This window comes from Hypanus sabinus, chromosome 9, assembly GCF_030144855.1.
Source record: "Hypanus sabinus isolate sHypSab1 chromosome 9, sHypSab1.hap1, whole genome shotgun sequence".
Lineage (NCBI taxonomy): Eukaryota > Metazoa > Chordata > Chondrichthyes > Myliobatiformes > Dasyatidae > Hypanus > Hypanus sabinus.
In genome coordinates this window covers 155,888,932-155,904,401 of record NC_082714.1, presented here as the reverse complement: position 1 = coordinate 155,904,401, position 15,470 = coordinate 155,888,932, and the positions used below count along the sequence as shown (strand labels likewise).

The 15,470-nt window shown below is 45.6% G+C and overlaps 1 protein-coding gene across 2 annotated transcripts in view; it reads right to left on the bottom strand.

Moving 5' to 3' along the window:
* hm13 (histocompatibility (minor) 13) overlaps positions 1–15,470 on the bottom strand; it is a 104,201-nt gene that overhangs the window by 64,783 nt on the left and 23,948 nt on the right. For both annotated transcript variants that reach the window (XM_059980898.1, XM_059980899.1), the window contains one exon: positions 3,457–3,545. In XM_059980898.1, the coding sequence (XP_059836881.1) occupies positions 3,457–3,545 (89 nt within the window). The remainder of the gene's footprint in view (positions 1–3,456; positions 3,546–15,470) is intronic.

Below are 15,470 nucleotides of genomic sequence, written 5' to 3'. Positions count from 1 at the left end.
AGTAGCACAGAATAAAAGCCAGAACCAACAGGCTCTGGGCCAGCTTCTTCCACCAGGCCATCAAACTGCTTAATTCATGCAGACACAGTTGTATTTCTGATATACTGACTATACTGTTGTACACACTATTTATTATAAATTACTATGTTGCACATTGCACATTTAGACAGAGACTTAACATCAAGATTTTTACTCCTCATGGATATGAAAGATGCAAGTAATAAAGTCAATTCAATTTAATTCAACTTCCATTTGGATAAGAAGTGCAGCACTGTGAGAATCATGTTGTCTGATTTCTCAAGTGCCTTCAATACCATACAGCCCTCATTGCTGGGAGAAAAGCATTCAATGCAGGTTGGCACTTGTGTCCTGGATAATGGACTGTCTGACTGGCAGACCACAGAATGTGCAGCCTCAGAGCTGTGTTTCAGACATGGCTATATGTAGCACTGGGGGCCCGCAGGGCTCCCTTCCTCTTTACCCACAATACCTTGGTTTTTCGATACAACACTGAGTCATGCCATCTGTAGAAATTTTCCGATGACTCAGCATAGTTGGGTGTATGAAGGGAGGACAAGGTGATGAATACAGGGCCCTGATGAAGGATTTTGTTCAAATGGTGCCAGCTGAATCATCTGCAGCTCAATATCAGTTAAGACAAAGGAGAGGGTGATGGACTTCAGGAAGACTAGCCTGCACTGTTCCCTGTTACCATTGAAGAGGAGGACATGAATGTGGTAAGAACCTACAAGTACCTGGGGGTGCACCTGGATGATAGACTTGAGTGGAGCACCAACATACAAGAAGGGCCAGAGTCACTTCTACTTCTTGAGGAGACTGAGATCCTCTGGAGTGTGCAGACCTCTCCTTCATATGATCTATCAATCTGTTGTCACCAATACAATCTTCTATGCAGTGGTGCGCTGGAGCAATGGCATCAACACAGGTGATACCAACAGGCTCGATAAACTGATTAGAAAGGCTGGCTGTTATAGGAGTTAAACCGGACACACTGGAGGCTGAGATAGAACAAAGGACCCTACAGAAAATCCAGGCAATCTCACCCTCTAAATGCTTCCTTGGCTGAACAGAGGAGCACTTTCAGTAATAGACTAAGACAACTGTGCTGCTCCAAAGACCACTGTATGAGGTCGTTCTTACCCCCCTGTCATTAGCATCTATAATGAGTCAACCATAGCCAAGGAAGTGATAACTTACCACAAACAGTCTAACAGGAGTGGGTTTTTTTTTTCTTTCTTACTTCCCTTCTAATATTTTTATATCTGTGTACTAGTAATGTTACTGTGACACTGCAATTTCCTTTGGGATCAATAAAGTATCTATTGTTATGTCCGTAGCCCCCTCCTTTGTGAGAATCGCAAGAGCACTCATTGTGGGGGGGGGGGGGGGGTCAGTAGACCCAGGAAATGGGAGAGAGACGTGCCGAATAGACACAGGAAAAAGAGAGAGCGAGAGAGAGAGAGAGAGTTGTGCCGAATACCTCGTTTCACCGTGATGCAAACTAAGGCGACATTGACCTTTGTCTCATGAAGACCACGTGTAAGCCCTCAGGCAAAGTGGGCTGGTTGAAAGAGAGATTGTATCATCCCAACCTGATTGACACCTGAGACCCCGTGAGGAAGTATAAAGGAGGGTCTGGGGGGAACAACCCCTGCAGACGCACCAGAAGACACGCTAGCGATCCCGTCGTAGTGGGAAGCCATTTTGAAGGAAGCCACGTGCGTTAAATTCCGGGCCTGGAATCTGTGGCTGGAATCACGGAAAACGGCTTTTAGCTAACAACGGGGAAGCCTGCTCCCCTGATTTAACGGATTTGCTTAATAAAGACCCGGGCAAGTTTTTCTTTTCTCACCAATCTCTCTCTCTCCAACAAGTGAAAATCCAGCCACCCCCCCCCCCCGAAAACCAGGAATTTGAGTGACTTTTATATTTCCATCGGACACTATATTATCCCCTAGACAAACGATCGAGCTGTTTCTTATTGATGGTTATTATTAGACCCGTGCTTTTAGATTAAGCAGTGACTACGTATATTTGAGTGTTTGTATTAATCTTACCATTTGTGCCCCTTTCATAAATAAAGACTTTTAAAAATAGACCATCAGACTTCAACGGACCTCTCTATCTTTGCTGGTAAGTGATCCAGTTACGGGATTTCGTAACACTATCTAATTATTGATTGACCAGCAGGTCATTTTAATGATACATTTTTCCAATGATTCAATCAGCTCCAACTTTTAGTAGGTTATCTCCAAACACGTCAGCCTTCAATACTAAGCTTATTCAGTCTTCACATTTTTTTTTAATAGAAGTTGATCCCAACCCTGAAAGCACCAGGGAAAGCTAGTATCACTTTCTCAAGATGAGTATTAATGGAATTTTAACAGAAAATCCCCATCAGGAAACTTTTAATTTCAGTTGTGTGGTGAACTACATATACCTGTCTGGACACCCCCCCGCTGACTGCTCCTGTGGCTCCTCCCACGAAACCCAGTATAAAGGCGATTGGAGACACCGCCCCGGCCTCAGTTTCCGGGATGCGGTGTGGTGGTCAATTGCTGCTTGTTCTTTCTTCCAGCCAATAAAAGCCTATATCTCGCCTCACGTCTCCGAGAGTTATTGATGGTGCATCAAGTTGCAACGACATCATGTTGGATTGGCCACCACCACTCACTGCCTCGCATATCTCAGCTGGAACTATATGATCTTACAGATCCAAAGCTCATTACTTCCAACACAATACATACTCCAGTTCTCCAGAGCAATATTTGCCACTTAGTTTAGGCAAGAAGAAAAAGGTTCACAGTGGCAACAACAAAGAGAAACACCTTAGAATATGTAAAGTGATTTTATCTTTTTGCCCTTACAATTCAATGGTGGGCAAGATAATTCAGAACTAGAACAGCTGGTTTTACTAATCTCTCATTAAAGAATCGTTCATGTTATCCTCTTAATTAAAGGTAATCATATACAGACTTAGCTAATGAGATAAGCAGGGTAGTATAAATAACTTAGATGGAGAAATTTGGAGCAAAGGATGAGAAGTGACTTGATGGAGGTATATAGGAGCCATTGACAGAATGGACAGCAAGGAAATTTTCCCAAGGCAGACATGGCTAACACAAGGGGATATAATTCTGAGGTGACTGGAGGAAAGTATGGGGAGGCGGGGAGGAAGAGGGATGTCAGAAGGAAGTTTTTTTTTAAAAACAAAGAGTGGTGGTTGCATGAAATGCACTGCCAGGAGGTGGTGGTACAGGCAGATATATTAGAGACACCCAGAGACTCACAGGTAGGCACACGGATGAAAGAAAATTGGAGGTCTCGGTAGGAGGGCAGATTTAGATTGATCTTGGGGTAGGTTTAAAGACTGGCACAATATTGTGGTCCAATCAGCCTATCCTGTGCTGTAACATTCTATGTTCAAGTACTTACCCTCCTTGGATTCCCCTGTTCCCTGAGTAAAAAGCAGCTGGTACTGTTTGTTTGGTAGACTTGCAGGAATCACTTTATTCATAGCTGGACTGAAACAAAAGAACAAATCAGTTCACTTTTTTTTCCCAAATCCCTCCTTTGACTTAATTATTACGAGAAAATGGAGAATAATATTGAAAGTTTTACCTAGGTACAATAATCACACAAAAATTTCTCATTAGCCACTAATGTCTTTTCTGGTTACACTCCATTTTCCAATGACTGTTTGCCATACTGAGCTACATAAAGGAGTTTAAAAGTAGCTGAAGAAACATCAGCCCTGATCAGTGTCACCACAAGGTTCTGAAAATGTAATAGTAATAATTTAAAAAGCACTTTTTATACAATATAGTTCAAAGTGCTTTACAGTGGGGTATAGTGCAAATATGAAAATAAAAGACAAAATTACGTTAGTTAAAGTAAGGTTAAATAAACAAGTTTTGAGCTGGCATTTAGAAGTGTCAACTGAGTCTGCATCCCTTATCATCTTAGGTGTTGAATTCCACAGTTTAGGAGCATGGCAGAAGAAGATCTGAGAGTCAAGCAGGATTATAAAACAAAAGCAATTCAGCCATGTAATGGAGGGAGATTACAATACTCAACTTGCTAAATTTCATTGAGCATAATGACTTCTTCCTGCTATGGAGGGTAGGGTGAAAGAAGAATGAGAAGGGTTTGGTGCAATTTGTCAGTATTTTGCATGGTCAAGTATACATGAACTGGCCTAGCTGGGATGAAGAAGAGCCAAAAGCCAAACATCACCCATAAGAAAACTTGTTCGTTATTTTTGTACAGTTCAAGCAGCTCTCAAATCACAAGCCCAAGGATACAATTTTGATTAAATTTAGCTTTGTCAGAGTAAAATTAGACTTTTACAGCTCTGTTAAAATAATCCCCAATTCCTATCTAAAGTACCAAATAGACATTAAGTTAATACAGTCAGCCCTCCTTATCCACAGGGGATTGGTACCGGGGACCCCCCCCCCACAGATACCAAAAGACACGGATGTTCAAGTCCCTTATATAAAATGGTGTAGTATTTGCATATAACCGACGCACATCCTTCCGCATACTTTAAATCATCTCTAGATTACTTATGCTTCTCTGTGGATTGTCAACTTGTCATGGGTGGAGAAGCTTTGTGGTCCTGAGATCCCAAGAGCGATGCCATCTGCAGCTCTGCTCCTGGTAGGGTCACCCATGGAGGGAAGGTCGAGGGCGAGGTCCTTGACAAAGAACAATCCAACCAAAACCTCAATGGTGGAACAGGCGGACGAAGTTACTTCGAACTCAACGGCTGTGAAGGCGGATGAAGGCTGCAACAAATCCAGCATCTCCAATCGCCATGGTTTCCATGCCATTGGAATCAGTTGGTTGATTTGTGAATTACCCTGTGCTTCTTGGAGTGCAACATCAAGTACATGTTAAACAAATACACGCAAACAGAAACAGAATGAAGACCATCATCCTTGACCTCGAGGGATAGCCACGATGAAAAGATTACTTATAACACCTAATACAATGCAAATGCTATGTAAATAGTTGTTATACTGTATTGTTTAGGGAATAATGACAAGAAAAAAATGTCTGTACATGTTCAGTACAGACGCAACCATTGCAGCTCTTCTGGGAACGCTGATGCTGCCTCGACATCAGCCGATGCCGACTCTCTCATGATCTTCAAGTTCTTGAGGCTGTAGCGCTTTACATAGCTAGCCAGCCATCCCTTACTAGCCTTAAACTCCTTCCTCTTGCGCACAAGTAGCGAACGAGCGAGACACGAGGCAAACAATGCTCAAACGACGAGTGCTGGAGAGAGAACTTCCAGGTTTTCCTGATCAGCAGTTGGTTGAATCCACGCATGCAGAACCCACGGATAAGGAAGGCCGACTGTATTGAGTTACACAGACAGAATAAGTTACCTGAAGTCAAATTTTTTTAAAGCAGAAATGTCAAAACTTGGGAGGTTTAGACATGAGAAACTAAAAACCAGCTCAAACAGAACTCATTTTTGAATTGTTATTGGGCCTTTTACATTCAGTTTGACAGATATTTTTGCATTTCAAAAGTCTCTCGGCACTGCTTAAGCATCCAACTGTTAACCCATCTGTTCCTCTCCTAAAGTAAGGCATTAACCTAAAACCTATCATTCAAAACCGCTTGCAATTAAACAAAACCAACATCATAAACAAGAATAGGTGAAGAAATTAAGTACGAAGAACCATCAGGTGAGACCATTTCTCACCTCATTGCTTTAGTTTTGCTCTTCAGAGATACAAAAGTTAAAATATAAAGATGAAAGATTAGCTTTGTTAGATGAAATGTATTGTTTGCATCAACAACCAACACAGTTTGAGGATGTGCTGGAGGAAGACTGCCAGTGTTGCCGTGCTTCCAGCACCAACATAGCATGCCCATAACTTATTAATTCTAACTCTTACGTCTTTAAAAACCAGAGCACCTGGTGAAAACCACAGTCATGGGGAGAATGTACAAACTCCTTACAGAGAGCAGCAAGAATAGAACCCCAAACTTAACACGCTGTAAAGAGTTATGCTTACTGCTATGCCAATGTGTTATGTTCTGTACATAGCACAGGTCTTGAAAAGGAAAGCTTTTCATTAGCAGCGATCTTCTAAAAAGTAAAAATCCAGTCAGGAGCTGAACACCAGCTACTTTCTTCCAGCTCACCTTCCCCAATGACAGATGCTGTGCAATTTTTGAAATACTTGAGTCAAGCAGCCACTGCAGTGTGAGAAACAATTACTCTTGCAGGTTAATGGTCTTGGATATTTTGGATGAACACGCGACAGTAACCACTCATTTCACTTTTCAGAGGCTACTCGACCAGCTGAGGATTCCCAGCACATTAAGTTCAGGCTGCCAGCAGCTGCTGTGTTTAGACTCTGGATTCCTTATTTCACCATCTCTACCATGTGGAGGGGAAAGTTATGCTGCTGTAGGGCTCTCTGTACCAGTAATTGTGGTGTTAACTGTTCAGGCTAACAAAATGGCTTCTCTGTATCGCTATAATGAAATAGCTTCTCTGTAATGTTACTTAATGCTGTAATGGGTTTCTGTATCTGGAATGTTTGGGTTATAACTGCAGATAAGGGGGGAACTAACCGTTGGAGAATTGTTATGCTATCTTGTATGTGTGAGCTGAGCGGGAGTTCATGGTCTTTTTTGGGAGGTGAGTGAGGACGGATGGACGGGTGGTTCCGGGGCAGTGGATACTGGATGTCAGCGGTTCAGACGGTGGCTGAAGGCTCGGAAGGTCATTGTGGATGGAACCGGAGGCGTGAGCTCCAACTTATTAAAATATAATGTACACAAACTGATAAACTTACTGATCTGGCACCTTTAGGTTATCTGTTTCTACTAACCCATCACTAAGAAATAACTACAAAGCTGCAACTGTTTACTTGCCTTTGGTGTATCGGCTGATACTTGTGTTGCGAATGTGTACTGAGGGGGCATTACACCGTATTCATACCAATGTATTGCACTATTGGTGGAGCAACGGCAGTTCACCCTAGGTGAACGGTGTTAAAGTGGGTTTCTCATCCAGGATTTGAACTTGTCAGATATGGTGTAATTTGCCCCGGTTTAAATGAGGGGAGATGGATTCGGATAAAATTGAACTCTGGTATGAGATCAAGGGAGTACCGGTTAATCGTGCCTGCGTATTAAGTGGGTTGGACTTGCGTATCTCAGTTAATTCAGTGTTTGTGTACGGTTCAGCTATCGGTAAGGTTGAAATCATAGGCAGAAAGATTGGTAAAATGGGGAATTTAAGCTTTGTGTTAGAGCAGACTGGTGTTGACGTCTCTGCTATGGGACTGCTGCCATGTATCGGCGACCTCAGTGACACACATCATCACAGAGGAAAAGTTTGACGTGTCTGATGGGACACCAGAGGAGTTGCCAGCCGCTGGGGGCAGTGATTTTCGAGAGCAGGTCCTATTGTTTTTGAAGGATAAAGGAAGGGATTGGTCAGATTTAGAAAATCTAAGTAGTTCCCCTCTCCCACGGAAGGGGGAAGGTTCGGAGTTGGCATCAGTCAATAACCCCTTGGTGAACAAGGCAGTAGGTCCTTGTCAGAAGTTAAGAATTTTCTCAGGGAGGACTCTCACTCCCAAAGGGAAGGGTGATTTTGAGACCTGGACAGAACATGTCTCTTGGCTGCTGGGTGAGTGGCAGTGTTCTGAGGAAGAGAAGCAGCAGAGATTGGTTGACAGTTTGAGAGGTAGTAAAAGGTGTGAAAGGTAGCAAACCCTTGGCTACCTGGAAAGAGTATCTAGAAGCATTGACGACTTTTAGTCTGATGGGGGCATGGTGGAGCTTTTAGGGGAGCTTTGGAGCCTGCGTCAGGAGAAAGGGGAAAAGCTTTCCGAGTATCTTTTCCAGGTAGAATGAAGGATAAATTGTTTGAGGCGACGGGGGGTCATTTTGGAGATGGAGGTGAATCAGATAAGGATAAGGGGCACCCAGAGGCATGATGTGATTGCTACAAGTCTCCGGCAGTCCCATAGATTGTGGCCTCCCCCCCCCCCCCCCATCCTTTGTTCAGTTGCTGAGAGGTGAGGGAAGCGGAAGACGCACTGGAGTCAGAAGAGGGCTCTGTCAATACGGTGCAATCCTCCATGGTAGCCCCTTGTAGTGAAGTGACTGGGGCCAGCTTCTATCGGGAGAAAGTGGGGGGGGGGGGTCACAGCAGGTGGGGTCCCTCCGCATGAGGGACTGGCAGAGAGTGCCCCTCCCTGAAGAGACGGACTGAACCGAAGTCCAGGGGAGGCCGAGGTCCTGTGAGACGAGGTGTGTATTATAACTGTGGGGAAGAGGGTCACTTCAGACAGGAATGTGACAGGCCGGGAGCCCCTCCACAGGTGTCCCAGCAGTTAAGGGGGGGGGGGGGTCAGGAAACTTAGAGGAGACCCAGTGACAGAACGGCCTGGAGTCTCTGGAAAAACATGTTCCCAGCAATATGCCACGGGACCCCGAGAGGAAAAGCCCCTATCCCAGAAGGATTGGTGGGACCACGATCCAGTGTGTCAATCCAGATAGAGGGAATAGATGCAAAAGCCATACTCGACACTGGGTCGCAGGTCACACTACTGTACTGGTCACTCGATCAGTATTTGTCGCTCTTACCCTTGATGCCCTTCAGTGCCCTGGAAATTTGGGGCATCAGTGCTGGTGATTACTCATACGATGGTTATTTGTCCATGAGGCTGGAGTTCCTAGAGGCTGAGGTGGGAGTGTTTGAGGCTCATGAGGCCTTTGTGCTGGTTTGCCCGGACCCAGTTGCGACTGGAGGTTTATCAATTCTGATTAGGGACCAACACCCCAATTGTGCGGAGACTTCTGGGGGGTCTGCAAGAAGGCGGGAGAGGACTTTTTGGGAGACCCTGTCGGTGCACCCAGTGTTTCAAGCTGCCTTTAAGGAAGTGTGTGGTCACATGGGGTGGGACAGGGCATTGGAAAGAGGAACTGTATGGAACGCCCAGTCGAAGCCCAGGGCGGTACGACCCAGGGAAGTAGTGAAAGTGATGGGGATCCCCAGATACTCCAGAGTGCCTGAGGGTGAAGCCTTTTTAGTGGACACCCCAGAGGATCTCGAGGGGGAAATCGAGATTCCTATCTGGGGTGCTGGTGAGACCTGAGCTGCAGAAGCTCTCGGTGGTACAGGCACGCCAGATGGTGGTGAACATCAGGAACACCACTCAACGGGAGATCACTTTTAAATGAGGGATGCCCCTGGTGCATTTGATCCCGGTGACAGTGATGCATAGTACCCCCTTGAGGCTCGCGGGGAGAGAACCATTGGAAAACAAGGATAAGTTGACCGCTGGGGCATTTAACTTTGGGGCCTCACCTGTGCCGGAGAGTTGGAAGCGGAGGATAGTGGAGAAGATGTTGAAGCTAGAAGATGTTTTTTCCCCTAGATGAGTTTGACGTGGGCTGTTCCAGGACCACTCGCCACACCATCTGGGTGACCGAAGACACCCCATTTCCAGAAAGGTCGCGGCGACTAGCCTCTGCAGACGTGGACGATGTGCGGCAGCATTTGTGCAAGTTGATGGAAGCTGGGATCATTTCGGAGTCCCGCAGCTCTTGTGTCCCCGATAGTCGTGGCCAGGAAGAAATTGGGAAGGTTCATATATGTGCGTGGACTATAGGACCCTGAATAGGTGCACCATCCCTGACCAGTATATGGTCCCCAGGGTCGAAGACGCACTGGCCTGTCTGAGTGGGGCAAAGTGGTTCAGTGTGTTGGATTTCAGGAGTGGATATTACCAGATCCCGATGAGTGAGGCGGATAAGGAGAAGATGGCCTTTATATGCCCTCTGGGATTTTACCAGTTCGAAGGGATGCCCCAGGGCATATTGGGGGCCCCCTGCCACCTTCCAGAGCATCATGGAGAAGACTGTGGGGGATATGAACCTGCTTGAAGTACTGGTATGTTTGGACGACCTGATAGTATTTGGATCCACCTTGGAAGAACATGAAGTGAGGCTAATGAAGATGCTCAACCAGCTGAAAGATGAAGGGTTAAAGCTTTCCCTGGCCAAGTGCCAATTTTGCCAGACGTGTTAGCTGTGTTGGACATATAATCTCGTGGAATGGAGTAGCTATAGACCCGACCAAGATCGAAGCAGTGACCAACTGGCCAAGGCCCCGGACTATGAGCGCTCTGTGCTCATTCATGGGTTCTGTGAATACTACCGGAGATTCATGAAGGGCTACGCCAAGGTGAGCCATCCCTTGATCCAGCTTCTGTGTGGCTACCCCCCTCTGGGATAGAAAGGGAAAGGGAGGAGAGGGCAGGATGCTGGAGAATATCTGAACTCGGCAGAGCCCTTCAGACAGAGATGGGATGACCAATGTGAAGCGCCTTTTCAGTCACTGAAGGAGGTGCTGGCTTTTGCGGACCCCCAATTGGCCTATGTGCTACACACTGATGCCAGTCAGGAGGAGTTAGGGGCCATCTTGTATCAGGATCAGGGCACCGAGCTGAGGCCGGTAGGATTTGTCAGCCGGAGTTTTTCACCCTCCGAGAGGAACTATTCCACCCACAAGTTGGAGTTTCTGGCATTGAAATGGGCGGTGGTGAATAAGCTGAGTGACTATCTCTACGGGGCCAAGTTTGAGGTGCAGACGGACAACAACACACTTAACTACACCCTGACCTTGGCGAAACTGGATGCCACCGGTAGTCTGTATATGATTTTAGCCTGGCCAAAATGCAGACGCTCTGTCCCAATGGAGGCATGAGGACATGGAGGGGGATGAGGAGTGGGAGAGCTTTCCTGCATCCGGGGTGAAGGCCATGGGTCAGTTCGCTATCACCGCGCAGGCCGAGGGAAAGGAGAGGCCAGATCATGCAGTGGACCCATTGGGGGTGTCCAATGATGCCCTACCCCTAGTTTACTGTGACATGACTGCTCTGAAGACCCCACAGCTGCCAGAGTTGAGTCCTGGGGAAGTTGCAGCTGCTCAGCGAGATGACCCTGACATTGGCACTATTTGGCAGTTGAGAAGGGGGTCGTGGCCCGGGTGAAGAAGACACAACACAGTCTCTGTTACTGAGAGAATGGCCTCGGTTGAAGTTGAAGAACCAAATGTTACACTGGGTAATGTCACCCACGGACCGATCTTGGTGTTGGCAGCTGGTCCTGCCTGAGAAGTATCGGAGGGTTGTGATGAAGTCACTGTATGATGACTCTGGACACTTGGGGGTGGAGAATACCTATGGGTTACTCAAGGACTGGTTTTATTGGCCCCGAATGAGGTCGGAGGTCGACGAGTACTGTAAGTCCTGTATACGTTGCATACGCCGGAAGACGCAGCCTGTTCAGGCTGCTTCATTGTTGCACTTGCAGAGTGTGGGGCCTTTGGATCTAGTGTGTATGGATTTCCTGGCCATAGAACCCAATACCAGCAACACGGTGAATGTCTTGGTCATCACAGACCATTACACCAGGTATGCTCAAGTGTTCCCCATCAAGGATCAGTGGACGATTACGGTGGCAAAAGTGCTATGGGAAAAGTATATTGTGCATTATGGCCTTCACTGGCAGGTACATAGTGTCCAGGGACAGGACTTTGAGAGCAGGCTCATCTATGAGTTACTGGATATACTGGGAATTGAGAAATCGAGGACCACGCCTTATTATCCATAGGGCCATCCCCTACCCGAGAGGTTTAATCGGAACCTGCTAGACATGCTTGGGACTCTGGAGATCAGCAAAAAGAGTCGATGGAGTCAACATATTGGACATCTGGTTCACTGTTACAACTGTACACACAATGACGCTACTGGGTATTTGCCCTATCATCTGATGTTCCGGTGCAAGGCAAGGTTGCCCATTGACCTCCGTTTCAGGACGGCCGCAGGTAAAGTATCACCGAAGCCTTATTTGAAGTCTGTGGCTGACATAAAGAGAGAGCTTTAAAGGGCTTATGAGTTGGCTGGGGAGGCGGCTGCCAAGCAGAATCAGGGAAATAAGAAGAGGTATGACCAGAAGGTGAAGTTCTCCCAACTCCTGCTGGGAGACTGAGTCCTCATAAGGAATTTGGGATTGTCTGGGAAACACAAGTTGGCTGATCACTGGTCAGACATGCCTTGTGTGGTAGAGTCAGTTGCCCAACTTACCGGTCTTCCAAGTGCAGCCCAAGGATGGGAAGGGGCCCATCAAGGTTCTCCATCGGAATCATCTGTTGCCTCTGGGGTGAGATGTACAAGTGGAGTGGGAGCCCGAGGTGCCAGCTGCACCTAATACTAGGACTTTGCGTCCATGGAGGGTGGAGGAAGAGCCCACACCGGGAGAGACGAGCCTGGGCCCAGCCCCTGTGAGCGATACTGACTCACGAGGATGATGACTTGAGATGATTGGTCCATGCTGCCATTCGCTAATGCCCCTGTGATGGAGGAGGAGGCTCCTGGCCCTTCCCCCACTGAATTAGAAGGGGTAAGGGGGGGCTAGTGATGGGCCATCAGGAGCATCAAAGGGCGTTGGAGAGGAGAATGTGGGGCCCAGCAAGAGATGGAGGGATCCGAGGTGCAGAGGGGTTTGGGTGACTGCTCGCCGGGGGGGGGGGGGGGGGGAGGGGTTCGTCCAAGGTGTCCAAGGTGGAGGAGTTAGAAGAGGGAGTGCGCAGATCTCAGAGAAGTAGATACCCCCACAGATAGGTTGGCCTATGTAGCACCAGGGGAATAAGGTGTGATCTCCACTGTTTGGGGGAGTTATGTCACTGCTTTCTCTTGGGTTGGGCTTTGTGCTTTGCAGGAAGGGTTGGCAAATTACTAAATTTGGTGGGGGGGGGGGGGGGTGGGGGAGAGAATGTAAGGCTCTCAGTACCAGTAACTGTGGTATTAACTGTTCAGGCTAACAAAATGGCTTCTCTGTATCATTATAATGAAATGGCTTCTCTGTAATATTACTTAATGCTGTAATGGGTTTCTGTACCTGGAATGTTTGGGTTATAACTGCAGATAAGGGGGGAACAAATCAATGGAAAATTGTTTTGCTATCTTGTATGTGTGAGCTGAGCGGGAGTTCATGGTCTTTTCTCAGGAGGCGAGCGAGGAATACTGACATGTGAGGAGCGGATAACGGTTCCAGAGTGGCGGAAACTGGACACGTCGCCAGTTCCGACGGTGGCTGAAGGCTCAGAAGGTCGTTGTGGATGGAACCGGAGGCGTGAGCTTCAATGTATTAAAATATTATGTGCACAAACTAATAAATTTACTGATTTGGCGCCTTTAGGTTATCTGTTTCTACCATCCCATCACTAAGAAATAACTATAAAGTTGCAATTATTTACTCACCTTTGGTGTATTGTCTGATATTTGTGTTGTGAGCATGTACTGTGAGGGCATTACACCGTATTCGCACTGAGGTATTGCACTATTGGTGGGGCGACGGCGGTTCACCCTAGGTGAACGGGGGTAAATTGGGGGCACGGATGCTACACTGTCCTTTTGCAAGATAAGGTTTGAGATAGCAATACAAATACCAAAATGTTGTGGTAAAATGCATTGTTCAAGATCAGGAGCAAGAAGCAACACCCCCCCCCCCACCCCCAAATCAGCCTTTTGCCTTTACTTTGTTACAGCTAGATGTTGGCAAAGATATAGCAACAAGGATGTGTCACTGAGACCCTTTAATTTGTTCTTCCAGTTAATTGGACAACAGTTGATATGCTGTTAGTAAATTTAGTTAAGAGGACTAAGGATTTGACTCAGTGCCCATAATGACAGAAAACTCAAAACACCAGCTGGATATGTTTTTAGTTATTCCATCAATACAACTTTTTACTAAAATATATTAAAGTCAATAGTTTCCAGCCAAAACAATGACTGCCCATTTCCCTTGGTAGATGATGATTAATCTGCTCAGTACATCCAGCTTTTTGAGCTTTTATTTCTAAATTTTATTATTTTTAAATATTTTATTGCGAGACAGAATGGAATAAGCCCTTCCAGCTTTCCCATCCATCAAGCCCTGATTTAACCCTAGCCTAATTATGGGACAACTTACAATGACCAATTAACTACTAATTGGTACACCTTTAGATTGTGGGAGGAAACCAGAGCACCACAGGAAACCCAAGCCATCATGAGAACATACAAACTCTAAAGGCAGCAGCTGGAATTGAACCCAGGTTGTTGGTACTGTAAAGCATTGTCCTAACCACTGCACTACTGTGCCAACCCTTTAAAATGAAGAGTTAATCTGAAAAGATCTCAGAAGTTACTCCCAAAAATACAGACTTCCAGTAAACAAGTGGGACAGTCCATAAATTGTGCAGAAATTCTAATGAAGTAGATGGCACAATATATTGAAGTCTCGTTACTGAGTAGACGAATTTTGAGAAGTACTTAGTCAGGCAGTAATCCACCAAGGAATTCACTGCTGAAAATAACTAAGTAGCTTGACAATGTTTTCAGGAACTAAAAATGGCTCACTCCTTTACCTTAGTTAACATTTACATCTTAACTTTAGCTAATCAGTGAACTACACAGCAAATTGATGAATGCATACAGTAACAACATTCCATTCAGCCATTTCCTGTGCAAATGCTATTACTGCAGGATTAGTCTATAAATAATCTGTCATTAGCTGCAAGGAAATGTGCCATAATTACCGTACACTTATTTTCAATAGCTTAATTGGTGAACATTGGAATTGTTTCCAAATTTGAAGATTTATTTTAATGGATACATTCTAGCACGTTATTATACGCTTTCAGATTCACCATTTGTGAGGAGACAATTTTAATATGATCATCATGAAATGAGTACTAATCAGCCATCATCTTGATGGTGGAGCAGACTCAATGGTCCAAATGGCCTAATTTTGCTTCTGTATCTTATGGTCTTAAAATAGCACACCAGTCTTAGATTGCCCTTTTAGAAAGTGTTTCTGTGAACAATGAATATGCTAAGATTTACAAAGCACATCTAAAGAGGCTCACCCCAATGATTTGGCAGGTTAATGTGACATGTCCGACATTAAATTAGTTCTCAGATGTTGCTTACCTACCCAATTTCTAAAAATAAAACTAAATTCAACACAATCTATCAATCATCCCATTTCACCTGCTGGCACTTAGCAGTCAGAGTTAGCCCTGAGCTGAACCTTCAAACTTGGAGGACCGGTGGACTACTCCAAGTCTGGTTTCTACCCTTCGCTTAACCTGTGTGGCATGGGTGATCCTACCAAGAGCCAAAGCATAAAGCCCTGACTCCAACCAACGTAGTTTCCAGGTTACTGAGGCACACAAGCCTCTAAGCCTCAAGGCTGTAGTACTCAGATCATAAGACCAGTAGATCTGTTCACCAGTTATTGTTAGGTTTCCCTAATATGCTAGTTAAGTCAAAGGGATTTTTTAATATACTGTACATACAGCACAATCATTTAGCATGGTTAAATTGAATACCCACAACTTTTTAAATTTTTTTTAA